This window comes from Thunnus thynnus, chromosome 15 (assembly GCF_963924715.1).
Source record: "Thunnus thynnus chromosome 15, fThuThy2.1, whole genome shotgun sequence".
In the NCBI taxonomy this organism is placed as follows: domain Eukaryota; kingdom Metazoa; phylum Chordata; class Actinopteri; order Scombriformes; family Scombridae; genus Thunnus; species Thunnus thynnus.
In genome coordinates, this window is record NC_089531.1 from 22,975,780 (window position 1) to 23,002,526 (window position 26,747).

Genomic DNA, 26,747 nt, shown 5'->3' on the forward strand with positions numbered 1-26,747 from the left:
GGTTGTTGTTGCCGCAGAGACCTCTCTGTCACCTCCACTCTGGAGACAGACAGGAGAGAGAAGATGAGAATGGCACAGAGGGTTCAAAGGAGACAGTGGCTGCATTTCCATCTCCTTGTGCTACACCTGTGAATCCTGGATACAGGTAGAGCTTGTTTCAATATGCGCATAAAAAAAACCCTGAGTGGAGGGGCATCCTGGTGACCTAGTGGTTTAAGACATGACCTTGTCGTGTGTTGTCCACCGCTCTCATTTGCCATATTTCCTGTCTGTACCTCCCATTTTTAGCTTTTATAAGCAGTATTAATAACAGTTAGTAATAGTTGTTGTGGTTTTAACACACTATAATGTAGTTGTTAGCAGATATAAGGGTTTATTATTGTTTATATACCAGTTATAACACATGCTTTATGTATGTATTCATAACTTGAATTTAGAGGGGAGAGAGGACGTTGCAGTTATATAGTGTGTCTTAACCGCTGGGATATCTAAAAAAAAAAACCCCATCAGTGATGGAGCTGGAGCAAAGGAAAAGAACCTACTGAGAAGGGTTGGGAGGAGTGACAGTACAGATAATGGATAAGGTGACCGGGTTATTCAGTCGAAACTCACCAATTTCTGTTGTGTCAAAAGGTACAAGAACAGTATAACAAATTCTACAGTTCTGATTTTTTGTTTTTTTTTATTATTTTTATCCTCTGTGGCCGTATCTACAGAAATATCCTCGACCGAGACACTTAACCTGTTCTAGAAATGTCAAACTTGAACAACAGACAAAGAAAGAAGGTGAGGGAGACAAAAAGCGGAAGAGGAACCGTAGTAAAGAGGAAGGAGGCTGTTGGGTGAATGGAGGCAGCTGTCGTGCTCCAGTGTGGACGACAGCCAAAGAAGCACAGCTGGTCCATGGGACGCTGCACCGAGGCTGCTAGTCGAGTTTTTATAGTAAAGCACACACAGGCACACATCCTCACTCAGCAAACACAAGGGTAACGCAACAAATGACTCCTGGCCCGTTTGTTGCAACAGGTGGACTACTGTTTCAACACACAGACACACACACACAAAGACACACACTCTCAACACTGGCAAGCAGCTGCCTGGCGACAGGAGATGCTCTTTCTTGTTGGCAAAGCGAGCTCCCCTGTGTGCCTGAAAGCTCACAGTGTGTGTGTGTGTGTGTGTGTGTGTGTGTCGACCACCCTGCTCTTTGTCCCTTCAGCATTTCTTATCAACCCTCATTCTCTACAGAGTGGATTAGCAGAGTTAAATTTCACCAGATCCTAAACAAGAACGGTGGAGCGAAGGAGGGAGGGGGGGGGGGTTTCCATGCAGCATCTGGCAACCCACCATGCAGTATCTCCCTCTTTATTTACTACCCCCTACACTTGGCCCGGCGGGAGGTTGGTGATTGCAAAAGGGAATTGAGGACGGGAGGGGATGTTGGAGGAGATAAAAGAACAAAGTAAGACGAGAGATAGTGGCAACACGAGGCCACAGCAGGGTGACTGGCGAGGTGAAGTATTTTTAGAGCACTTAAGGGAGAGCTCCAACTCTGCATCTGGTATAGGTATGCCATGTGACGCTCGCCAACACCACCTGCCTGCTATTGTGCCATTGACACAAAAGATTTCCCCTCTGACACACAGAGAAAGACACACACAGCGGCCTTGCCAGTGAAACCTGAGGCTTTAATTAACAGTCACTACCGTTTTTTAAAAAAAAAACACACCCTGACATATTGACCTACTGTATGCCTGCAGAAAAAAACACACACTGTGAAGCCAAATGATGCAGGTGCAGGAGTACTTTGAAGTTGCTATTAAGGGTTTTTGTTTATTTTTGTGCTTCAACAGTGCACACACAGAGCTGGCACTGATGTGAAATGAATGAAATACATCACATGTTTAAGTGGCTGATGGTAAATTAAACTCACATTATGCTAATTTGGACCAGAAGGAGTTGAAATGTGGCTCGGGCCAAGAACCAGTCGCAAATTTAAAGAATTAATTCTGGTAATACGCTTATTCGCTTTCTTGCCCAGCGTTAGGTGAGAAGATTGATACCACTCTCAGGAGAGAAGTATCGATTTTCTCATCTCGCTCTCTGCAAGAAAGCTAATTTGTAATGTCAGAGGTGAACCTACAGAGAATTATCATTCAGCTTTGTACAACTTTATAGTGAGTTGTTTAGCTGTGTGGCCTGCAACTTTACTGTTTTGGTTCACTCTCACTGCTCTCATAGTGTTGTGTTCAGGTGCAGCAGAAAAAGATCTAAAAAACCCGCTGTAAACTACCTGCTCGGCGCCAAACGGCAAACAAACCCACTTAGCGACTAGCTGGTGAGCATAGTGGAGCATTTAGCAACTAAAGAGCCAGATATTTCCCTCAGGAGTTGGTAGAGATCAAAAACAGAGCTTAAAAGAGAGGGAACATTAGATTTCTATTCATCAGGTGGACAGAAACACGACTCGAAATGAATGTTAACGTTGCTCCGTAACTGCCAGACGTGCAAACAGGCAACTGTTTCCGCTGCACCCAAGTGACCAAAAGATTCAGTTAATGCAGGTTTAAGTTTATTGCTTTCAGCCGTGTTGTGAGTGAAGACTCGCATTGTTCCCGATCCCCGTCCTCTTCACAAACACACACTCATTCCTCTGACAGAGGCGATACAGTTAGTCGTACAGATGACCGGTTTTACAGTAAGCACTTTGTATTGGTTTGTAATAATAGAGTCCCAGATGTTTCCCAGCAGAGTTAGTAACTCCTGTCTGTAGGTTGTCTGCTGCCATCAACTCCACAGTTCAGTCTGTGTGTGGAAAGGCTTAAGCCATAATTGAGTTGGCTAACTGTGCCTTACAGGTTAATAGGATTCATTTACATGAGTGTGTGTGTGCACTAACACTTAGATATTACATGCAAAAACTGCACCTGTTCATCAGGTGGCAGCTTTGTGTCCCCTGTGATTTTTTTTTTTTTGTCTTTATCCTTAAAATGATTTCATATATTTCCTTTATATTTCACTCTTATTTATTTTTGGTGTATTTTCTGCTAATTTAAAAAAAAGCTGTTTATAGTCATGAATCTATATATTTCACATGTACATGTAATATGTACAATATGCTTAAAATCTTTATTTATGTACAGTTGCTGTTGTTAAAAATCACTTTCTCTACAAGTTGCCCACACTTTGATTTCCTGTGCGTCTGTGTGCTTTCAATCAATGCAGGGCAGTGGCTCTGGATGCAGACAGGCAGCAGACAGACAGACAGATAGACAGACAGACCAGCTGGGCAGGGTATGGTGATGCTGTTTAGTGCTGAGGCCTGGCCTGGAGACTGCTGACTGATGCAAAATAGAAACACGGGGGTGGAACAGCGAGAGAGAGAGAGAATGAGAGAGTGGGTGAAACTGGCGAGACTGATGGAGAGAGAGAGAGAGAGAGAGAGAGAGAGAGAGAGAGAGAGAGAGAGACGGTGCACAAGAGAGAAGGGTGGGAGGAAGGAGAGAAGGAAGGAGGGAGAGACATTATCGAGCCAGTGTGAGTCAGCAGGTTGACAGAGCTTCAGGGTGTGGCTCCAGCACATCACTGCTCCTGTAAATTTCCCAGTATGCACTGGATGCATGTCCATGTCAGCCTCTCTGGTGCACCATCACTCACTCTGCAGCATGTTAATTTCTTATTACATACAAGATAATTGGCAACACAATCATTACATCAATATATCTTATATATACATTTATATCAGTGTCACACTCTTTTGATATGATTCATGTGATGTGTTTTTTTTTTTTTTTCTTTTTTTTAAATGACACTTCAAATGCAAAATCAATCAGTAAGCAGGATGTCTAATGAGACGGGAAGACCTTAACTCAAATACACTGTAAAGCAACATTGCATCAAAGTATGGGCCTTGAAAAGCCATTATGCTTATTGGCAGTCTGTGTTTGCCTTGTAAATTGCATTATGTATGCTACCTGTGTGTGTGTGTGTGTGTGTGTGTGTGTGTGTGTGTGTGTGTGTGTAGGACCAGGAGACAACATGCCAGCAGTGTATGGCCTGAATGTGACAGACGTGTCGAGGTGGGAGGAGATGGTGCTGAACCCTGCACTGCAGATACTGGACAGTCTCAGTAAGGTGTGGCCTCAATAGCCTTCTTCCCTTCTTTTACTCTTATTTGTTTCTTTGCCCTTTCACTCACTGCCACCCCCCACCCGCCCCACCCTCCCCCTTTTTAAAAAAAAAAAAAAATTGCTTATTTCCATGTTGTTGTTTTCCCTCTCTTTGCTTTCTTTTTCAGTCCATCACTCCTCATTTACTGTCATTCGTTCCCTTCTCCCCACATCCTAATTGGTTCCCTTCCTCGTTTGCATGAATTCTTGCTGCTTTCCTTGCGCCCCTCCTTTCTCTTCTTCCTTTCTACTTTCACCTTTTCCTTCATTCCTCTCCACCTCGCTTTACTTTCCTTCTTTTTTCCCCCTTTATTCTTCCCTTCTGCTTTCCATTATGTCCTTCCTTCTTTTTTCTTTGCTCCTTTTGTCCAATTCTGCCTCATCTAACTCTGTAGATTTATTACGATTGTTTGTTTTCCTCTGTCCGTTTACTTCCCCTTCCTTCCTTCCTTCCTTCCTTCCTTCCTTCCTTCCTGCCTGCCTGCCTGCCTGCCTTCCTTCCTTCCTTCCTTCCTTCCTTCCTTCCTTCCTTCCTTCCTCCTTTCCTTCCTTCCTTCCTTCCTTCCTTCCTTTTCCATAATTTCATAATTCCTTTTTCTGCATCCTGTCTTCCTTCTCTTCCTTCTCATGACACAAAATGATGACATTGCCCAAAATCTAAGTTAGCTGCTCACTACTGAGTGAACTACTAAGTGTTTACTTTAAAGGGAGTAGTGAATAAGGGAGTCATTTCAGACACAGCACAGTGTTTCATAAACACTCCATCAAACTTAAAGCCGTAAACTGGAAACTCTTTGGCTTAACCAATTAGGGTGAGGAGCCAGCTGTTGCACCAATCAGAGTACAGGAGGTGGAGCGGGGAAACAAGCGGAGTTACCATACGTGTGATCTGTGCGACAAAGTGATCATCGGGGACTTGGAGTGGACAGGTGAGGCTGTTGACCCACATCATATGATAAGCACATGGAATTCATGATTCTTATAATGATTATTTTCATAAAAACACACCAAAATGATCTATTCTAATCTACTCCTTCTCCCTCATTAATAACAATATTTTTCATTTTAAAAGTTTAACTGCTGGATACAAGATGTCTCTGACTTCACTGTAAGAGTTCAAGTGTCCACATCACACTTGTGTAAATTGCATACTGGACCAGGATTAGATTCCAAACTAGTTGTGATGTCATAAATCCTGCTGGTAGGCCCGCTCCTTAAACTCAGATTTTCATGAGCACAGAGAAACTTTCCACTTTCAGCAGATGAATGTGAAAACAATCCTTCTAGTGTCAAACTCTGCACATACATCACTCTGCACCGTGAAGCTCAAACATCCAGCTGTAGGAACAAGAAGCAAAACACATATTTGAGCGGAGGAGGACTTTAAACCCTGTAAAAGTGACCACCTGTCTCACTTGTTCTTCATGCAGTTATAAATACACAATAAAATGTGTCAAAAAACACACAAACCAGCTTGAGTTTACACACGCCCGTGCCTTATTTTAGCTCACACACAGCTCATACAGTGTGTTGTACATTTCAGACATATCAGGCTGTGATTACCCTCTTTACCTGCAGCTCACCTGAACTCCAAGAAGCATCACTTTCATGTGAGGAAGAAGAGGAAGCTTAATCCGGCCTGTGACCGGTCCCAGAGTCCCGCTGCACCTCCTGCCCCCGCTGCACAGACTGCGGAAAGCCTCTCTAAGGACGCTTGTGCTGCTGTTGCCACAGGCTGCAGCCAAACCTCTCAGGAGTCCTCCCAAGACACAAAGACAACACACGAGGAAGTACCTGTGACATTTTAACAGCTGTACTGACTGTGGACTACACACATCATCATTCAGGTTCCCACCACATCTCTGCATTAATAAGCGGATATTTCCTCACCGCCCACACAAGGCTACTTCTTCTTGCTTCCCATAGAAGTATTTGGAACTGAATCTTCGTATTTGTCAAAGTTTCAATGGGACGACAGACCTTCATACTAAACACTTAATCCTTACTGAATGTGATAACAATGGACATATTTTATAGACTGCAAGAATGTCTTATTTTACATTCTCATGGGCTCAGATTATGGATCCTTGAAACAGGTTCATTTTGTTGGAGTAGAGATATTGATGGTCGGGACAATTCAAGTATTATATTCTCAGCAGGGAAAATTGGATGTTTTGTGATGTGTGCAGCCAAAGAAATCTGATTTCTTTTAAAGATTCTTTTGTGCTACTCTCTGAATGGCGAAGTTCGATTGTAAGAGAAAAGGTTTATTTTTCTAATTTTACAGAATGTGCCTTAATTGAAGGTTTATTGCTGCTGTCGACTGAAAATCTTCGAAAGTATAAGCGTTGTAGGATTTAAGTTTCTTGTCTTTTTTTTCATTACCATGCACCTTTAACTTTGTCCAGCTGGTTTTGAAAATGTTCAATAAACCAAAAGATGTTAGTTTCTCAGCCTATGGAGGATAATGTGCTTAACAAACACAATAAACTCATAAGTTATTGCCATCACATCAGGATACAGTAGAGTAGAAAAACGTAATTGTCTATACACGTGGCATTTTTTAATGCAAATCTTTCTTGTTTTCAGTCAGTTGGGTTGCAGAAGCTCAGAACAGCTCTGAGGGATGAAACACGCCACACAATGTTTGGTAGAAGTCTGCATTTCTAAAACGTTGAGGTTTTGGTAAACTATTTCTTGTACAGCATAATCAAAATCCTGAAAATACAAAACATGCAAAATGTCCTGAAAAAATAATAAGTAGCTCTGAAGCTCTGAGAAAAGTAAGTCAGTGACCATAACATTGACTTGGATTGACCTGAAAATAGATTTCATAACAACTTGGCATAACGCATTAGGATTTTGTAACAAACATCCATAAATGGTAATCATGAACTTGATGGACTTTGACAAGTGAACTATCAATATATTGCATGTATCATATTAAAATGTTAATCAGTGAAAGACTGAAGACTTTTAGTGGGGGCGCAGCCTTTATGGAAACAGCAGATGTGGTAGAGATAGTCATCTACTCCTATAAAAGCTACAAGATGGGTGCGTACTTTATGTGAATAGTTTAACTCACTCAGCCAGTCTCTATCAAAAACAATGTCTTTGACAGCATTGGCAAACCTGTACTTCATTAATGGTAAGATTAACAAACACAACATTGACTTATGTCCCTTCAGCTGCTGTCATATCAATAAGTTAACATTATTAAAGGCCTTTGAACTGACTGCATTCCACAGTTAGGAAATAGCACACTAGCCGACTAACTCTTCTCTTAATTGTGGTCTGATAACAATAACAACGAACAATAAATTCATCCACGGGACATGCGTGAGCGCCGTCTCCATGGGAACGCGGCCTTCGAGGTTTTCGTCATATGGAAGTCTGCGTGGTTTTATCTAGACTGGGTTGGAAAAAACGATAGACGCTACTGGGTCAGGCTGTGGGGAGAGTGTGTTTTCACAGCAGCGATTGCAGGTCTTTGTTTATCCAGTGGCGTGTTGTACCCCTTTCAAACCAAGGTGTGCCTGCCTGCCTGCTGTAAAACCACTTACACAATACCTGGCATCACTCCAAAGGCCTCTTTTGGCGCTCCCTTTCCCTTTCTTCATCTGACACTTTTTCTTCTCACTTCCCCCTCCCTTTGTTCCCGTCTAACACTCCATCATCTCTTTTCTTTAAGTTTTCAGCTCGAGACTAAGACATATTCTCTCAGCGTAAGTCTAGTTCACAGGCTCCCAGTGTTTGACCTCATCCACATGACTAAAAATATTTCCAGCCATATAATAGCTGGAAATATTTGTGTGAGTGTGTCCCACATTTCCAAACTGGGTCAGGCCTCAAGCTTACTGGGGCCTTACCATACAGTATGGGAGTCACACTGATAACAAAGGTCACTGTGCAACCGGTGTCTGGTTTTTATAATACTTTTTTTGTCTGGATGATTTGTTTTTCTTTCCTTCTGTTGTGCTTTTTTTTTAACCAGACATACAACTGCTTTGTTTTCTTTTCCCTTCAGTGATTTTTTTTTCTCCTCTGTCATCTCTGTAATTATAAAAAAACAAAAACAAAACAGAAACAATGAGACTGTTATTTGAATCAGGAAAAAATACAGAATCAATTATCTGATATACTTTTAAATGCCTCAAATTTTCTTAGGCAACTTAATGTGCGGTATGTTCTTATCTCGAGTGCCTCAGCTTGTCTGGCCTGGCACCTCCAGGCACTGCTGAATCACTCCGCGTTTGAAGAAGAAAGCTTGCGCAATGCAATGACATAAGGCTTCAGCCCCTTAAACCACGCATACACACATTCACAGAAGTGGAGAACTAGGGCAGCGTCCACAGTCACAAGGCTAATTAGTGATTTACGAACCGCTATGCAGTGGATCATCTACCGCCACACACACACACACACACACACACACACACACACGCATGAACATGCACTGAGTGAACTCATTAGCTGTAGACAGTGAGCACAGAGAGTCAACACACCGAACCGGCTTTGAAATGAGAAACCTGCAACTATAGCCTCAAACAAATAAGTGCTCTTAAAGTCAAGTTTTCTGCTTTACTTGAGTATTTGATTTGATGACAGCTGCTGTGTGTGCGTGCGTGCGTGCGCGTGTGTGTGTTTGTTTGCTCGTATGTATAGTTGCATCAGTCAGCGAGCCGCATAATAATTCAGCGCTCCATTTCTGTCTCTCCTGCTCTCTCTCTCTCTCTCTCTCTCAGTCCATTCCTGCTCGGTAGTGGCTCAGTTAGCTGTATATGTTCACAGAGCACACACTGTCCTATACATGAGGCCCACGGTGGGGGAACTGCAGGCTGACTTATGTAACACATGCTGCAGCCTATAGATGCTTGTTGTCTGTGTCTGGCCTGCATGCTCATGGATTTTTGGCCCCTGGTTCTGGCTTTACTGCATGTATACTGATCCAAGGCATGTTAAAAATTGATGATGATTATCCGTTTTTCTATATGCTACTTTGTCATTGGCCTGTGGGATATCACTTAGTCTGTTATCATGGTGGATACATGATGATGATGCTTGTTTGATTTAGTGCTGAAATGATCAGACGACTGATAATTAGTCACCAGCGGTTTTTGATAATTGGTTAATCATTTTAGTCACTTATTAAGAAAAACTGTTACACATTCGCTGGTTTCAGCTTCTCAAATGTAAATGAAATACTATGTTTTGGATTGTAGGTTAAACAAAACAAACAATTTGAAGATATTATTTTGGGCTCTGGAAAAATGTGATGGGTATTTTTAGCCATGGTTGAGACATAGCTCAAGGGAGGGTAAAGTTGGTTGGTTGGGTCACCACTTTGGCCCAGACTGAAATATCTCACATTCATGGTGCCCAGAGGGTGAATCCTACTGATGTTGGTGATCCCCTGACTTTTTCTCTAGCGCCACCATGAGGTACATGTTTGTTTTTTTTGTGTGAAATATCTAAACAATTATTGGATTCATTGCCATTAAATTTATTATAGATATGCACTGTGCCCAGAGGATGAATCCCAATGAATATGATGATCTACCTAATGAATTGGCAAAAAAATGAATTCTCCTCTGACTTTTCCTCTAATGCCACCATGAAGTTCACACTTGTTTTGCGTGAAATATCTCAACAACCGTTGGATGGATTGCCATGAAATTTGGTCCACACGTTCATGTTCCTCACAGGATGAATAGTCATAACTGAAGCAATCTAACTTTTCATGTAGCACCATCTCAGGTCAAAATCTAAATTTGTCCAATACCTGCAGAACTAATGACATCAGCCTCAGCTGTGCTTAATGCTAATTTGTGCTAATTACTAAATGTTAGTCTGCTAACATGCTAAACTAAGATAGTGAACATGGTAAAGTTTAAACCTACTTTGCATCAGTATGTTGGCATTGTCATTTTGAGCATGTTAGCATGCTGTTGTTAGCATTTATTGCAGCCTTAAACGTCTTAATCATAATGAAAGTTTAGTTTGATTGTTGCATATGTTGCATGTGTCATCAATATTACACTGGAGGTCTATAAGAAAACTTTTGGCAAGTACACTACTACATTTTGAACTAGTCAAAGCCCTTTTTTTGTGTGTATTTTTCCTGAATTTTCACACTTTGTATCCCAACAATGCAGAACAGAAGTCTGTGTTGTTGAACTTGTCTTAGAGCTCTGCTGTAGTAGTGTGTCATCCAGTGACTGTGCGTCTAGGTAATTTGAAGTCCACTTAATCCTAATCTCTAATCCCATTTGACTAAACATTCCCTGCCATCTGGCCCTGGCGAGACAAAAAACACACTCTTACGCACCTACACACGCCAACAGACATGCAAGCAGCTAATCAGATAGAGCGGCAGCTGCAGTCGAAGACACTGTTGACTTGATTACCAAGAATAAGCTTTATTTGCAGCAAATATCTGCTAATGTGGACTGTAAGCATGTTTACAGATATATAGAAGGTCAATCCTTTGCAGTGGCAAAATACTAGACACCACAGAGTCGTATTATCTCAGAGCAGAGCAGAGATATGTGGAATGTGAAGGACTTTTTTTTAGTTAAGAATGTTAAGAACTTTTGTTTGTCACTGTTGGCAAGACGGTGCAGCGTGTCAAAAAGTCATCTATCAGGCATCCAGCTGCTGTGTGCACGAGTTTATTTGATCTTTTATCCCGAGTACAGAGTAAACTCAGTGCACATATTTGTACACTGTGGCATCATCTTCTCATTTATAGTCTTTTTAAAGCTTGATATGTGTGTGTGTGTATGTGTGTGTGTGTCCCTGCATGTGAGCTTCCTCTGTTCAGGGTCGGTGTTTTGCTGTCTATCAGGAAGAGGACAAAGACAATTCAGAACTTGGTGTTGTGTAACCAAGTGAGAAACACAACACTGTCAGGTGTGACTCAATCAGATAAGGGACCATTGTGTTTGTGTGCACATGTGAGAAAACGGATCTTTGCATGTTTCATATTATCAATATAATAAGAAACACACGCTACTGCACCTCCTCCATCCACCTGAGTGCTGGTGTGTGCGTGTGTGTGTTTGTGGTTCCTTCAGCGCAAGTCTAACAGCTGTGTGTTTGTATCTATATGTATTATGGATTACACACACATACACACACATCTCCAGAGCTGCACTATGAGTGATGAGTGTGTTGCAGCCTAATCCCACCTGGAGACGATGTTTTATAACGTTTCAATGCGATGTGATGTATGCATCAAGAGCCAAGTGCAGACCATCATTTATTGATGTGTGTGTGTGTGTGTGTGTGTGTGTACGTGTATGTCTGGGGACAAACGAGGTTCAATGAGTTCATGGAGCTCCTTTCTCTCTCTCTCTCTTTTTGTCATTTTGTCTGTCTCCTGGAGTGGCTGTATACAAAAAAAAAAAAAAAAAAAAAAGCGCGACAGAAGGATGAGGAGAAGAAGAAGAACAGATGTGATTAGATGCGAAAAGCCTTTAAGGAAAGTGTCATAGGTGCAGCAGTGTATGCATGGCTTCCTATAGTCTCTCTCTCTTGCTCTCTCTCTGCTGCATATTTCCTGCCTGGTTATGTAATGCGGGGGCCGCTCGGTACTTTTTTTTTCTCCTTCTTCTACCCTCCCCAATCCAGTGCATGACATGCCTTCCTGTTTTTCCACCAACCCAGTGAACTCCTTTCCCAGGGCAACACTTTGGAGGGCACGCACCCACCCCACCACCCCCCACCCCCCACCCACCCACACACAAACACACACACACACACACACACACACACACACACACACAACCACAGAGCACATATTGTATTGTCACATATTGTAAGTAATGTGCTTATTTTAGACAAAGCTGCTTACCCTTGATGTATTGTGTCTGGTGGGCTACATAAATGGCATTGTCTCACTCCTCACACACTTTGGGTGTATGTGTTTGTGTGTGTTAGATGACTGCGGTTCTCTCTCTCTCTCTCACTCTCCCTCAGCTGCCTTCATGTCATATTAAATCCCCTCCTCTGTCCTCCTGCCCATCTCCTCTCTAATTTATCTTCTCCCCACTTGTTTTCACCTTTGCTCCCAGGCAGGAAATGGGTGTGCCAGCCCATGAAAGGACCAACAATGCAGCCTGGCTGCTATGAGTGTGTTCATTTTTATTGCATGTGTGTACACAGGGAGCACTCTCTGCAGTGTACTGTATGTGAGACAAAGAGGCTGTGTGTGTATGTGTGTGTGTGTGTGTTTCTGGGTTTCTCCATTGTCAGTGACTTAAGCGCTGGAGCCGGCTTTTTCCCGCCAGTGCGGCGTTTTGTGGGAGGGGTTTTGGCTGAGCTCAGGCAACAAAGAGCCACAGCTTCCCGCCCGATATGCAAATAGCCTCAAAGTGGGCGGGATAGGGAGCCTCCCCTACTGCAGCGCTTAACCCTTTTGCTGCCGGAGTGGAGGAGAGCAAAGCGCAGGCAGGTTATGTGTTTCTCCTTGTTCCTCTCCTCACAGGGACAGAAAGATAATAAAATATAAAAGTAAGGACAGTTCAAAAGACTAAGGCTGTGGTTCAAATTGGGATTGAAGATGTACACCCAAGATATGTCACAATTAAACACTTCACCATGTAATACTGTAACCTTTTGACTCTGTGCTAATCTGCATACACATTGACAGTTATTATGGAAATCATAAATATCTCCACCCATGACCGCATCAACTTGCTGGGGATGCCCTGGAGCAAAAATTATCTGCTCACCACATATTTGACACACAGTTGTTGGAACATACAAAGTACATGCACAATGAACGTTTTACTGGATTATGACACAGGGTCTCTCTTCAGGACAGGGCCTAATAGCTAGAAAATAAAGCAGGACCCACCTTAAAGCAACATTTTTATGTCAACAGTGGAGAAAAAGACTGTGTAAAGTGAAAGTGGTAGTCGTAATGACAAACTCACAGAGAATTATGTCCCCACTTTGCATTTCCTCTCAGCTCTGCAGAGCATTTTAGAGTCTTTCAGCTCATTGTTTTAGTTTTCCGGCCCTCAACTTTACTTTCAGTGAAAAAAGCTTTAAAAACTAAATATACACTCCCTGCCCAGCACCAAACGGATACAGTTAGCTAACTAGCTGGAGACTAAAGTGGAGCATTTAGCAGCTTAAGAGTCAGATATTTCTCTCATGAGTGAGTGAGACCTAAACAGAACTAAAAAGAAAGTGAATACAGGATTTATATTCAGCAGGTGGCCAGAGACACAACTTCAGATGAATGCTAATGTTGCTTTATGTCTGCTGGATGTATAAATAGGCAATCGTATGCTAACACATTCACCATCACGACTTTATAAAATGATAACATTTCAATATTGTATTTACAACTTGCCCCAAGTGGCAAACATATCAATGGATACAGGTTCAATCAATTTACTACAAACCAGTTGGCACACAATGAACATGGAGCCCCAGGACAGGTGTCCACTTTGCCCAGTTGGTAATCTAGTTGTGGCTGATTACCAACAAAAGTCAATAGAGCGGCAACTTTGGGAAGCTGCTACCACTTACACATTTGGAAACTTTGTTTTTCCTAAGATTTATGTTCAGTTTTCTTCTTCAAGATGTTTCTGGAGCTGTCTCACCACGGTCCACAATATCTAAATTTTTTCCATCTGTGAATGGCTTCTCCATTCCCGTCATACACTGCATTGTGGGGGAAAAAAATCTGCCCTGCCAAAGCACACAACTCAAGAATTACACAAATTTTTGTCACTTTTCCAGTCTGAATGCTGTAGTATGTGTTATTGTATTGTGCAACCACTACAGTTTTAATGAGACACTCTCACTGGTCAGCTTGCCAGTTACGTGATGAAAACAATAAGATCAGAAGACTAAGACTGTTGTTGCTTCCATTAGATATCTGCTGTTTGTTTCCATTGGATAAATAAAAATTTTTTGCAGCATGTTTACAGCAGAAATTCCTGCACAGTGGATAAATGTTCTAAATGTGACCAATTCTTCAGTTTCATTGTGTCACTGATACTTCACATAAAAAACTCCCCGAAACCTGCTGCATTAGTGAAAAGTTAGAGCTCCACTAGTTTTTTACAGGTATTGTAAAACAGATGTGTGCGTGTGTCCACTTGTGTGTAACAGCACATGGCTCACTCATGTTGTGTGTTATGCAACCCAACGTAACATTAGATGCCATGTAGACCAATAGCAGCTGTTATACACACATGTGCGCGCACACACACATCCTCTTCACCTCATTTCAAACAAAGGGCCCTATTATATGAAGTTGTATGCTTCAACATGCTAAGCTGCAGGCAGGATGGGGACTCAACATGGTCTAACACACCTCAAGCACAGTTCAAATATTGTCTTACTGTACTTTGCATTTATACACACACACATATACACACGTTTCTCTATTACAAACAGTATCAACAGTATATCTCATATCTGCTGCAGCATCGTGACAGTTTGTCAACTTGATGAATGAGAAACATTAGTTATGCAGCACCCAGTGGACAGAAAGACCTACAACATATGTGATATTTGATCCAAGGCCCTGAAGTTATGTAATGCGCTCTATTGATTCTTTAACAAGCATAGTCATGCAACTGGCTTTTTCTCCTTGAACCAGTAGTTGCATGCTTAAGTATGTGACTTGTGTATAAATTGTGTTAAAACAGATATTGACAGAATCTTTATCCATTTTATAGGCAACACAGTGTCGTCTTCTTGCACGGATACACCTGTTGTTCTTTCTGCAATAAAGTTTTATATTGTTGAGTGGTTACATGCATGGCTCAGGTGTATTTTACATTTTTTCATCTCTAGATTTCAGAGAAACGACACTGCAGTAGAACTGTGTTTTTTTGACATGGTTCCTATGTGTGCATGCTGCTGAGATGCATACGTACATTGTAGGGATTTCTGGCACAACTTCACCTACTGTATGGAGCAGGGAGAAAGTCTGAAGAGTTTAAAACTCCAGCAATGCTTGTATCATAAAGAAGGAATTTATTGTGGATGACCTTGATGAAGGCTGCAAGCCGAAACATGTTCTCACAGTAAAGTTGATGGTAACACGATGTTTCTGGTGTGTTGGCCTCCTGCATACATGTATTACCAGTCTGGTGATTTATAGACTGAAATTAAATGGATGAAAACATTCTACAGTCATTTTCTTTCCCCTAAAGCCACCGAACGGCCAACTTTCAAAGAACAAAGCGCAACAAGGTTATTAAATTACCACGGAATCCTTCAATTCAGGCGATTAGGGAACACTTGTCCTCATATGGCTGCACAAATACACACTCAGCCTTGTCACTGTGCACTCAGATATGTTGCTCAGCACATTTTGTACAGTGCTGGTTGAGCAGGAGCAGCAGTTGGTAACCAGCAGTAACGACACCGAGGCTGATTTACATTTCAGCTGGAGAGGACAATGCGTGCTGATATGAAATGTGTTAGCAGTGTAGTGGCATTCATCAGATACTGTAGGTGTGTGAGAGGGAGACAAAGAGGGAAAGAAGAAACTGTTTATTGTTGTGTGTGTGTGTGTGTGTGCGTGTGGGCTGAGTCAAAGTTAAGTGGAAGGCGGGAGGGGAAGCAAACGGAGGGAAACCACTGTTCAACGTGTATCACACACAGTTTGGCTGATAAGGTGTTCCCTCCCCTGGGCAGTTAACGGTCAATAGTTAATCCGTTTGGACAGAACCCTGCCGCTGCTGCTGTGGCGCGGCTTTAAGAGGGAAAGTAATGAAAGCATCAGAGCAAGAGGGAAATTTGCAAAACATTCCAGGAGAACTTCTGGATCATCTGAGTTGTCGTCAACTGTTGACGAAAATGAAAATTTCCCCTCTCATGATGACCCTTGTTTGCTCTGCAGGGTTTTGTTTCTAGGATCACAACTGATTGGCTCATCTTTCATCCACAGTTGCTGTGGTTGAAATTCCATTGTACATAATAATAATCTAATAATGACAGTTTTTATTTGCATATTTTACCACTTCATCATATTATGAAATTTGTTGCAAATTAATTCTTTACTGAATGGCCCAGTGTGTCCCAGACTATTGAAAAGGTGCTAACCCTTAAATAATTCCACTCGTCTGGTTTTTAATGAGTTTTAATGTCCCCTGAAAGCTTAACCACCCTGATAATAATAAAGTTCTGGAGAAAACACTTTAGAACATGTAGTTTTTGGCGCAAAAGTGGAAATTTACAGGTCATTAATTTCACTTAAAAAATCTGCACTTAGTCGCTCAGTCCATAAAGTCACAATGTAGCTCTGTTTTCACCTGCCTCTCCCACTTATCTGATTTCATTTTGTGTTATTTTGTACCTCATATTGTCTTTTTTTCAAAGGCAGTAAATAGCTGAAGCTTGTCAGGAGTAATGCAACTCTGAATTTGAATGTGTGCCATTAGGGAAGTAAAGAGAGACATTGGTTCTTTATTTATTACATGACAGTTAGGGCGCAGAGCCAAAGCCATGGATACTGGTCCACACACATCACACACATCACACACACACACACACACACGCCACTCCTCTCTCAAGCCATGAGATACTGTATTTGCCTACTATCTTTTTAAATTTTACATCCAAATCACTGTTAAGTCATGGGTGCCCGTGTCTTTCCTCACAGCTGCTTCTCTCTCTGTATGTAAGCTGTGGTTGCACATTGCCCTATAAGACAGTACAGTATCTGCCCGCTGCTCTCTTTTCCATATATAACTTCTCACAGGCTCTCCTGTGTCCCCCTGCCCTACTTTACACCTTCCAGCACTCACTCACTGTACAGTATGACCAGACGGATCTTACAGCTGACTGGACTGTGTGCCTGCAGCTAATTTCCTAGTTTTCTGTTAAAAACTATAACAGTCACTATGTCTGCCAGTGAAACAACTACTGATGTTTAAACTTTTAAGTTGCTTAATTATCAAACATGACTGCTCATTTAGAGAAACATATTCATTCCTTGATGAATTATTTAATATTTCATCATAGTATCTGTGTTTTCTTTTTCCTGTTCATGAAGCAGACTCCTGTTTTTGATCCAGATGTAGAGGGTTACTCATATGTGTTTATCTTAATGGGTTCGTTTGGCGGTCTGTTATAAAGTGATCTGTTGCTGCTCCCTTGTGGTGAGATGGGGAACATAACATCTGTATTTCCTGGAATAGGAGAACACACTGTACCCAGAAAGAAGGACAATCAATTATAAGACTAAGTGATAATGATACACTATACTGAAGGCTGGTGAAAACTGATAGCTCTGTATGAAGCCTTTTGACCTGAACCTATTGTATCTCAGGCAGGACGGAGACCACACTTCATGCTTAAAATGTTGCAAACAACATTATAATGTGTGATGTGTGCTGATTGTGATTTTATGCATTTCAGGTTAGTAACCACAATTAGGCTGCAATGAATGGAATTTACATACTTTTAATGCTTTTTATTAAAGGTGAGACAGTACCTCCTCAGTCTCCTGATGTGTGTGTATGTGCACTTTGATCATGTATTCCTTTGGAGGTCCTTGATTGGAGTTTGTTGGCCAATTCAATTTCTTTAGATATCTTTGTTTATAGTGATCATCTTCTACATCAGTGGTTTCCTTTTTTGCTTGTGACCCTTTGGTCCTTTCTACTTGCAATTAGATCAATGAGCGCTTTTATGTTTTTATGTTGTTTCAGCTGAATCGAGATCATTGGAACTATACAGTATTACACTTATATAGCCTAGTATAGTACTAAAACAGTGAGAAAACAAGCAGGACTAAACAAGCAAAGACCAAAGAAAAGTTTAAAAAATTACAGATTTTTTTAATCACAGAATTTAATTTTTTATATCATTTGAGACCCTTTGTTGGGCCTCTATCCTCATAGTGGGAAATGCTTTTTAACGCTTTGCAACCCTCCACACTATAACAACCACACAAGGACTCACCTCACCATGTAATTGTTTTGTAATTTCTTAAAATGATAATAAATACTGAAAAAATTGCTGGCATTGTGAACCCATGTTGCCAGAATAATATTTAGTAAACTAAACTCAATACTGTTATTTTTTAAAATAAAAGCGGCATAGACACATTAGAGCTGGCCTGGTATCAGAGGGATGATAATATAAATTATGGACCATCTATTTTCTTTTCCACTTATCCTCTGAGGGTCGTGTTAAATTTAGATTTACAAGAGTTAAAAGATCAGATTATGTTGGAGGGTGATCATGCTTCAAAGCTCTCATTACCTACTCATAAGCAAGGCAGCTCAAACCAGTTGAGCTGCTCTATTACCTGACTGAGTACTGGTAATGTAGAAGGAGCACTAAAGCTCTACACAGACACACAACAACAATGGTTGAATGTAATAAATGACAAGTTTATTGTTGCACAAAATGTACAAAATAACAAGCAAATGGACAGCCCCTACCCCCCCACCCCACCCCGCCCGTAGCGTCCCTCCCCACCCCCTGGTTCATTCGCCATAATGAAGCTGAATTTCTGAAACCTATGACTACGGCAAGTCCGATGGTCCAAGCCAAACGCATGGTAATTCTGAGAGACAACACATACCCATTTCAGCATCACTGAACAATTAAAAATGAATAAAAACACCTTATTTACACATTTCTGTCAGAACTTTTACAACATGCCATCTATATATTTATACAGAATATGCTTGTGCACATACCCCTGTATAGAAAATATATTATAAGATCAAATTAAGTTAGACTAAGGGCTATAGACATCCAAAGTACAGCACTTCTTTTTTAAATCTCCTTTGAATCTTTTTTTATTTTCATTTTTATTTCCCACTTATTTAAATGTCCTAGTACTTTATCAACCTCGTACTAAAAGAAATAACTCTAGTTGACTGAATGCGGATGTTTTTCCCTTGAAGACCTAAGCTGACCATGTAGATGCCTGATAAGAAAAGCGTCACATATTTACACAGGAGCACTCTCCCTTTTAATGCATGTGTGTAAATTTGACCATCTTCTGACTTTGTGTGTGTGTGTGTGTGTGTGTATGTGTTTGTGTGTGTCAATGATGTTTTACAAGAATCCATCCCTTCAAAACCCTCCTCCTCAGGCCTGGCTTGATGATGTAATACGAGCGTAAACCAATCAGCTTTGGCACTGGGTGAAAAAATAAGTGTGCTGTGGTTTCTGATAATGCCTTTGTTGCAGTTTACAAGTCGATTAGCGTGTAAAATCCTCCGTCTGTCCCTGTTTCTGCACTAATGTGAAATCACAGAGAAGCGGAAAGCAGATCTGACGGCGACGGCTGCTTTCATCATTTCAGATTTAACGTATTAGTGCAAAAAGGGGATGAAAAAAAAATCTTCTCGCATCTTCTCTTCACAGCCAAATGATATCTAACAAGCTAGCACTGTGATATCTAAACCACATTAGCACCATGGAGAGAGAGTGAACAATATAGTTCAAGTAAAGCCAGACGACTCACAAGATGTTTTGTGCTGGAACATACAGGGCACACACCATGGACGGAGTGTTTTTGTGCCAAGGAAAAACCACATATCCCATGGATGGATGGGTGGGAAGGGAGGTGATGGAGCAATGGACAATGAGGATGAAATTTAGGGGAAAAAAAAGGAGGCTGTCTCTTTATCTCCTCGTGTCCTCGCCTCCTATCCTCCAGCTGCACCGATGCGGAAAAAGAAATGAAATAAGTGGAAGCAAATCTCCGGAGTTTGTCCATCACATTGCTTCACAAGTCACCTGTGGGTGGAGATCAGTGCAGCTGAAGGAGACGGAGCTGACGGAGCCACACCACGCCACCACATCTGTAACCTCAAGAGCTAAAAAACTCCTCCAGGTAAACTGAGTGTGTGTGAGGGTGAGCGCACGTAAAAGTCTCATGGAATCAGTTTGGGATCAGATTTCAGGGAAAAGGAGATGGTGTTGTTTTCAAAGTGTGTGCAAAAATACTTGTCAGACTACTGCTGCAATATGAACCCTTTTTTTGTACTTTTTCAGTTCGCCTTTGCTTCGGTTCTGACCTTAATTTTCAATATAGCTTCCTCTTAGTCTTTAATCCTACTTATTTTCATCTGCTGCTTGTGTTTCACTTGTTTTAATATATATCTATATTTTCTTTTCTGGCTTTTTTTCTCTTTTCTTACTTTACAAAATGAGAGACAGAATGATGGACAGCTGACAATATATATAATTATTTTCCTCTTCTTATTATCATCAGGTTTCTCTAAACCTCGAGACGACTTTCTTTGTTCGTTGTAAACAAACAGGTTTATCAGCCACTGGCGTTTGTTTCCTCCTCCTCTTTTTTCTCCTCCTTCAAGTGCACTCCTTCTTTCCTCCCTCCCTCCCTCCACCGCTCTCCTCTTTCTCATTGCAGGAGGGCCCTGATTTGTTTGGAGGTGCTGTCATCATTTAGATGCCGTGTCGTGTACCTGAAAAAGAGGAAAAGAAGGCGACAAAGAGAGACGTGCTGAAATCAGAAAGCTCATACAAATGCTTGTGTGTCGTGTTTCTGTATGTCACACACATTCATACACACCTCAGTGCGTTCAGAAGTCCCTCCACGCTGTTGGACGGTTGCTCTTTCAGCACCTTGATGCAGCCCTTCATCTATGCAGGCACAAAGACAACACAGAGCGTTACAGAAAGGTCAGTAGCCTCAGATCCACCTCATGTCCTACTGCTGCTGCAGCAGCCAAACATGGACGCAACAAAACACACACACACATGCTTACACAATGAAGAAATGCTGACCCAAAAACACACATTTCTAAAATTGAGTTACCACATCTACCAGTGTTATATATGTGTCATACAAAAGAAAACACATGAAACCAGTGGTTTAACCTTTTTAGCTTGTGGCTGCTTAGAATGAAACCAAATCTACTAATGACCATCATCAAAGGTTACGGCCATTGTGTGGACAGTTCAACCATAGGATTTTTTTTCCCCTTCTCAGATTATTTGTTTTGGAAGGATTTTTACAGCTTGAAAGGGTAAAAGTATTCCGTTTTTTTTAACAGGAAAAAAACATGACTTGTGTGTAACAGAATTTTCTTTTCTTTTATTTTAATTTAATCATATTTTGGCCCCTCAGATTTATCATGGTACACCTTTGTTAGACGTATGTATCAATATCAAAGCTAATACTGCTGCTGACATTTTTAAATTAAGGCTCTGCTGTTTATGAACATTATCCCCCCCAAAAATCGTTTCATAAGAATTTGTTGAGCTGAACATTTTCTTGTCAAATCTTCCTCTTGTCATAGTTGACACTTACCAGAAACTGTATTTTAAACATTGGAGCACTAAAACTCTCGACAGAAGCCCAGACAAACACACTTTTTGTGTGTGTTAGCAGCTCCTAAAGGCCAAACGAGACAGCTTTCACCACAGTTTTTATAGACAGTGGAGTAAAATATTCTCCCACACCACACTGGTGATTTATTGTCGGCCATAAGAGATAAAATACTGATAAAGAGATATCATTTATAGTATGTTTGTTAGGTAGAAGGTGATCAAAATATCAGTTTGGAACCACTTAGGATTAAAGGTTCATTATTGATAACCAAGATTACAAGATGAACCTTTGATTGTTTACTAGATTGAGCAGGACTACCCTCTCCTGTATTAACTGTGGATAACATGACAGACCAGTTTCCAACTTTCTATGAAAGACAAACACCAGACAGATGTAAAACTGTAGCATGTGTGTACTTGTGTTACTCACATCGATTTTGGAGGTCTTGGCAAAAGCCCCGACAGGGTGAACGTGGTCATAGAGAATGATGACACCCACCATCACCCTCATACAGAACAGCATGGTGTCTGTGTTGGTGAACCGACAACGGTACTCCCTGGGACAGGAAGAAGGTACAATATGAGTTTAGCAAAACAACATGGAGAAATTTGATAAATTAAGACCAAATAACAGGATTGGGTATAGAGGGCAAGGGGAGGCAGAGAGGGTCAATAATAGCGCCAAATGACAAAGAAATCAATCAGTGAAAAAGATGAGTTAAATGGTTTAAATTTGGCATGAAGGTCGGGGTCCAGCTCTTTATTCACTCTATGAATTAGTGTTTCCAACTTGAGAAGGACCCTTTTGTGTTCACTTTTGAAAAGGCTTGTTAATTAAAATGTAGGCTTCTGACCTTTAGAGAGGAAGACAAGGAGACAAGGAGATGTAAGGGAAGGGGAAGTATGAGGAGTACTCACGGAGTCTCCAGCATAACGCGGCACACACAGGCCATGGTGCTCAGACAGTCTGTGGTGTCCTCTATGGGCAAGGTCTTATTCTGAAGAAAGAAAAAAAAAGACATAAGTGCCTAAGAATGTCATGATTTTCATCTCAATTTTTAGATAAACAACAAAACAGCGAGTGTATCCTCTCAAAGCAAATGTCTTAACTAGCAATCAACGTATCTCACAGTATTTTGACACAAGGTGGAGACAGAGTACATCTGCAGAGTGGAGTAAAGGGTAAAAAGGGCAGTAAAGCAACTTTCTTAAAAGGCGATCATGACCAGCATGTCCTCTAAATTTTGTATGAGTCTCAAAAGTATTTCTCAAATGTCCGTTCCATCAAGATGCACTGATGTGTAAAGTTAGAGAAATACTGCCGCCTCCACACTAAAATACTGTAGACAGGAAGGGAAAGGAGAAGTGTTCACGCAACAGTCCATCACGGGCACCTGAGGTGAACACTCAAGGACATCAGCTGACTGAACCACATGATGGATCTTACAATAAAGAAAAGTGAGATAAATATGAATTTAAAGTGTAAAAATACAAATATCTAATTAAAGTTTGATGGTGATTTTCTTGTAATTCATGTTATATTGACTCATGTATTCTGTGCTCTGTAGCTTGTTAATAACAGACTATTTGCCCTCATCTGTATGTACTCTCTGGTCATTTAGCACAAGGCGTTTTGACATTGACCACAACTGTGTAAAGAGTAAACAAGGGTGTAGGTGAGGTGATCGGTAGAGGCCTTTTGTTATTGGTCAGTCCTTAAACCAATAGTTTTTTGTAAGTAAACACCAGAGTGTCTTGTTGCTGAGAAATATGCGTAAAATATTCTCCTTTGATGCATTTTAGAAATGGTCTGTACAACATAAACTGTTGCTAGTTTGATAAAATCCTCCTTACTTTTGTGCATCTGTGCATGAGAAGTTTAAACTGACTGATCACCGACCAGACTGACAACTGTACCATCATCTTTTGGGGGAACACTGATCTAAATGTTCCAAACGTGATTTATTTTTTAGGTGCCCACCCAATCAATTCCTTGATCTCCATAACAACTGCTCCCACTCTTTGTAATAACCATGTCTTGATAGTGTAGACTCTGTAAGAATGGGAAATCTACCTCTGAAACAAACTTGGTGGTGGCGTTACTCAGAGTCTTCAACATGGGTGTTGCTTCAGCATAGAAGAGAGACATCCGGTTGGCCATCTCATTGTTAACCTCGTTCTCCGCTTCCAGCTGTGTGTCAATACAACATGATTCTATCATTAGTATAAAAAAACAGATATCATCAGTTTTCATTTATCACTTAGTCCAATAATCATGCCATCTAGTTGGTAAAATGAGAGCGTAGTGATGAAGCCAGTCCTGGCTCTAATTTGTGTAACTCGAATGGCAAATGAAATATTGATTGTACATCTCTTTGTGTTGTTAGGAGGAAAAGGAACGCCTCTACTTCAGTCATTAATGATTAAAGAGAGAAAGTGAAGCCATGCAGTTTGATCAAGTGCACACTAAACAGCCTGATCATGTCTCCGAGGGCTTACCTGCTGGTTGTTCAGCCTGTTCCTACTAATAGTCCTCCTGTAGTAGCTGAAGTCATTCTGAATGGCTGGATTTGTCATCTGCGTGATGAGAGAGAAGGTCATTCATAAGTAAAATATTTTCACGAGGCTGTTCAAGGAATATATTCATTTTTCAGTGCGGTGAAGGTCAGTCTGTGTGGGCTGTAATTAGAACAAAACTGATGCTTCTCACTTTTAGTTCATCAAAGCTGAGTGTAAAATGAAGAATCTCAGCAAACTGTTTGGCCAGGGCCTGCTCTCTCTCCAGGTGCTGCATGGGAGCGTACGGCGGGCTCGTCAGCGCCTCCAGCAGGCTGCGCAGGGCGTTCTCTGCAAAACATAGGTACACGTAGATATTAGAAATTCATCTCCACAAGCTGAAATCTGCATGTCATACTGCACAGGCTTTAATCTCCCTGTGTTCAGACTGCTGTAAATCTCTCTAATCTAGCATGGATCTTAAGATTCTTTCATGTCAACAGCTTGAAAAACAAAATGTAGCAGCAGCAGCAGCAGGATTTTAATCACCTCACTTCAGTTTTGTCACTTCATCTCTGGACACCTGAAGGGCTTTAAAACAGGACCCAGAGCTGTTAAAGCACAGTGAGATTTGGCCTCAGGGACTGTGAAAGACCTTTGGATCCCCTCTGAGAACAGAGCTCAGGTCCTCAAACAGAGATCATCTGACTGAGATTTAACATTTAAGGTGACCAGATATTTACCCTTAGAGCCCATAGGCTTTAGAGCAACATGCCTGTGAAACTCTAAATGCGGAGTTATTTTTCTTGCTAACATTTTTAGCCATGCTAGCGGCATGGCTGGAGGTGCGGTCCAGACTGAAATATCTCATCAACTACTGGATGGATTACCATGAAATTTTCTACTGACATTCATTGTCCACGGAGGATGAATCCTAATGACTTTGGTGATCCCTAAAGATTTAATAGAAAAATTGCACTTTGTCAAATATTTTGGTTTATGACTAAATACCTGCAAACTAATGACATCACATCAACCTCAGCTGCACTTTGTCTTTAGTGCTAATTAGCAAATGTTAGCATGCTAACACACTAACATAGATGAAATAAGATGGTGAACATGGTAAACGTTATCAACATGTTTACCATCATTATACCTGTAAAATGACAGCATGTTCCCGTAACATTGTCATTCTGAGCATACCAGCACACTAGCATGACTGTACTGTAGTCTTTGTCTTGTTGTGACACATAGGCCGAGTCTGGAGAGTAATTTTGACCTTTTCTATGTTTGGGAGTTCAACAGCACTCTTTTTATCCTCTATTACTACAAATATTAACCATTCATTTCACTCTACAAGACAAATTAAATGAAATAGAAGTGGTACTCCACAGAGATCACACTGCAGCCGATCATGCAGCCTGAGCATTGTGTGGCGACTGTATCAGTGACCATAGATATCCCCTGTCTCACATATACTATTGAACATAAGCCTCACTGGCTTGCTGCCTCTAACAAATCAGACACCAGAGCCGGACCTCAGAGGCTGCATGTGGTAGTAATGCCTCAGAAGCAAAGTCTCTGGAGGCCCCATCCCTTCCTCTGCATTAAAAATGCATAAGGTCCTTCTATAAATACAGCGCTGAAGTGTTTCATCTAAAGGGCCCGGGTAGAAACCCCACTCTCCCTCCTGCAGTTAGCACAGAGCGATGGCTACCAGAGTGCACAGTCCCTATCCTGAGGACTGATTCCTGAGGGTACACTGACAGATTGGATAGAGACACTGTAGCTGTTTGTTTGCTGTACTGTACTTGTCAAATCAATCAATCAATCAATCAAACTATAAAAGATGGTAAAGGGGTGAAAAGAGGAGGTTCGCTCCAGTTTGTAGACTCTCCTCTTCATTAGGATTCGATCCTTTCCCTCCATTAGAAAGGGAGGTCAGGCTACAAGATATCTGCTCTATCTCGTAGATACATTAGACAGATGTAAGACATGGATTGACACTCTACACACCACAGACTGGATTTCTTGTAACTTAAAGGAACAAAGCTCTTTCTAAAACAGGCCTTTCTGCACATGGGTAGTCTATACCTATGACCAGAGGGAAGGGGGGTAAAGTGCTGGTAGAGTGGGTGGTCTGGGTCATGTGTGATCGTGAGTGCTTTGCAGATCAGGGATGAGGTGAAACAATTGGATAAGTTGGGTTCGGGAATACCAACGAGTTTGCTGGCTACATGAGTTAAGAGCTGCTGGCTAAATCTTTAAGAGTTTATTCTTATTGGACTGTAAGCATATTGAAAAAACACTATATAGAATAACTGGCTCAATAACGCTACAGTGCAGGAGAAGAAGGAGATGGGGTTGGGCAGGCAGGTGGTTTAATTTACAGATGGCTGTAAGTCTGTGTTGACAACACTTGTAAATGTCCATGGTATGCTGATTGAAGCTGAGGTTATTGTCCTGTGTAATGCCAAGGTATCTGAGAGACTCCACCACCTCTACCTTCCCCGCTATGATGGTGAGACTGGGGGGATTGATCAGTGTTTTGGGGAGGCTTTACCTTTGAGATGTTAAGGTAGAGAAAGTTATCATCATACCATGTGCTAAAATGGGATATGGAATGTTGATAGGAAGAGAGAGAGTCATTGTTGTTATTGAGCAGTGCGAGGATGGCTGTGTCATCTGCATGTTTGAACCAGATTGATTATCATAGATTATTAGTTAGCCCTCATTCTATGGTGAGCTGAGAACACAATGTCCACAATGAGATTGGAGTATTAT

At 41.3% G+C, this 26,747-nt stretch overlaps 2 protein-coding genes across 7 annotated transcripts in view; one reads left to right on the forward strand and one right to left on the reverse strand.

Moving 5' to 3' along the window:
- The window catches only part of trit1 (tRNA isopentenyltransferase 1), a 36,793-nt gene extending 30,171 nt beyond the window's left edge, over positions 1 to 6,622 (forward strand). Inside the window, exons 9-11 of one of the 2 annotated variants that reach the window (XM_067611398.1) lie at positions 4,025 to 4,134; positions 4,981 to 5,098; positions 5,748 to 6,622. In XM_067611398.1, coding sequence (XP_067467499.1) covers positions 4,025 to 4,134; positions 4,981 to 5,098; positions 5,748 to 5,977 — 458 coding nt within the window. In that variant the 3' untranslated portion in view covers positions 5,978 to 6,622. Of the gene's footprint in view, positions 1 to 3,225; positions 3,295 to 4,024; positions 4,135 to 4,980; positions 5,099 to 5,747 lie in introns of those variants that run through there. The other variant, XM_067611399.1, reaches the window with a different exon arrangement.
- Positions 6,623 to 19,761: 13,139 nt separating this feature from the next.
- fam49al (family with sequence similarity 49 member A, like) overlaps positions 19,762 to 26,747 on the reverse strand; it is a 31,970-nt gene continuing 24,984 nt past the window's right edge. For all 5 annotated transcript variants that reach the window (XM_067611403.1, XM_067611401.1, XM_067611404.1 and 2 more), the window contains 7 exons: positions 24,178 to 24,314; positions 23,967 to 24,044; positions 23,542 to 23,658; positions 22,386 to 22,465; positions 21,898 to 22,024; positions 20,707 to 20,777; positions 19,762 to 20,599 (listed from right to left, as the gene is read on the reverse strand). In XM_067611403.1, the coding sequence (XP_067467504.1) occupies positions 20,536 to 20,599; positions 20,707 to 20,777; positions 21,898 to 22,024; positions 22,386 to 22,465; positions 23,542 to 23,658; positions 23,967 to 24,044; positions 24,178 to 24,314 (674 nt within the window). In that variant the 3' untranslated portion in view covers positions 19,762 to 20,535. The remainder of the gene's footprint in view (positions 20,600 to 20,706; positions 20,778 to 21,897; positions 22,025 to 22,385; positions 22,466 to 23,541; positions 23,659 to 23,966; positions 24,045 to 24,177; positions 24,315 to 26,747) is intronic.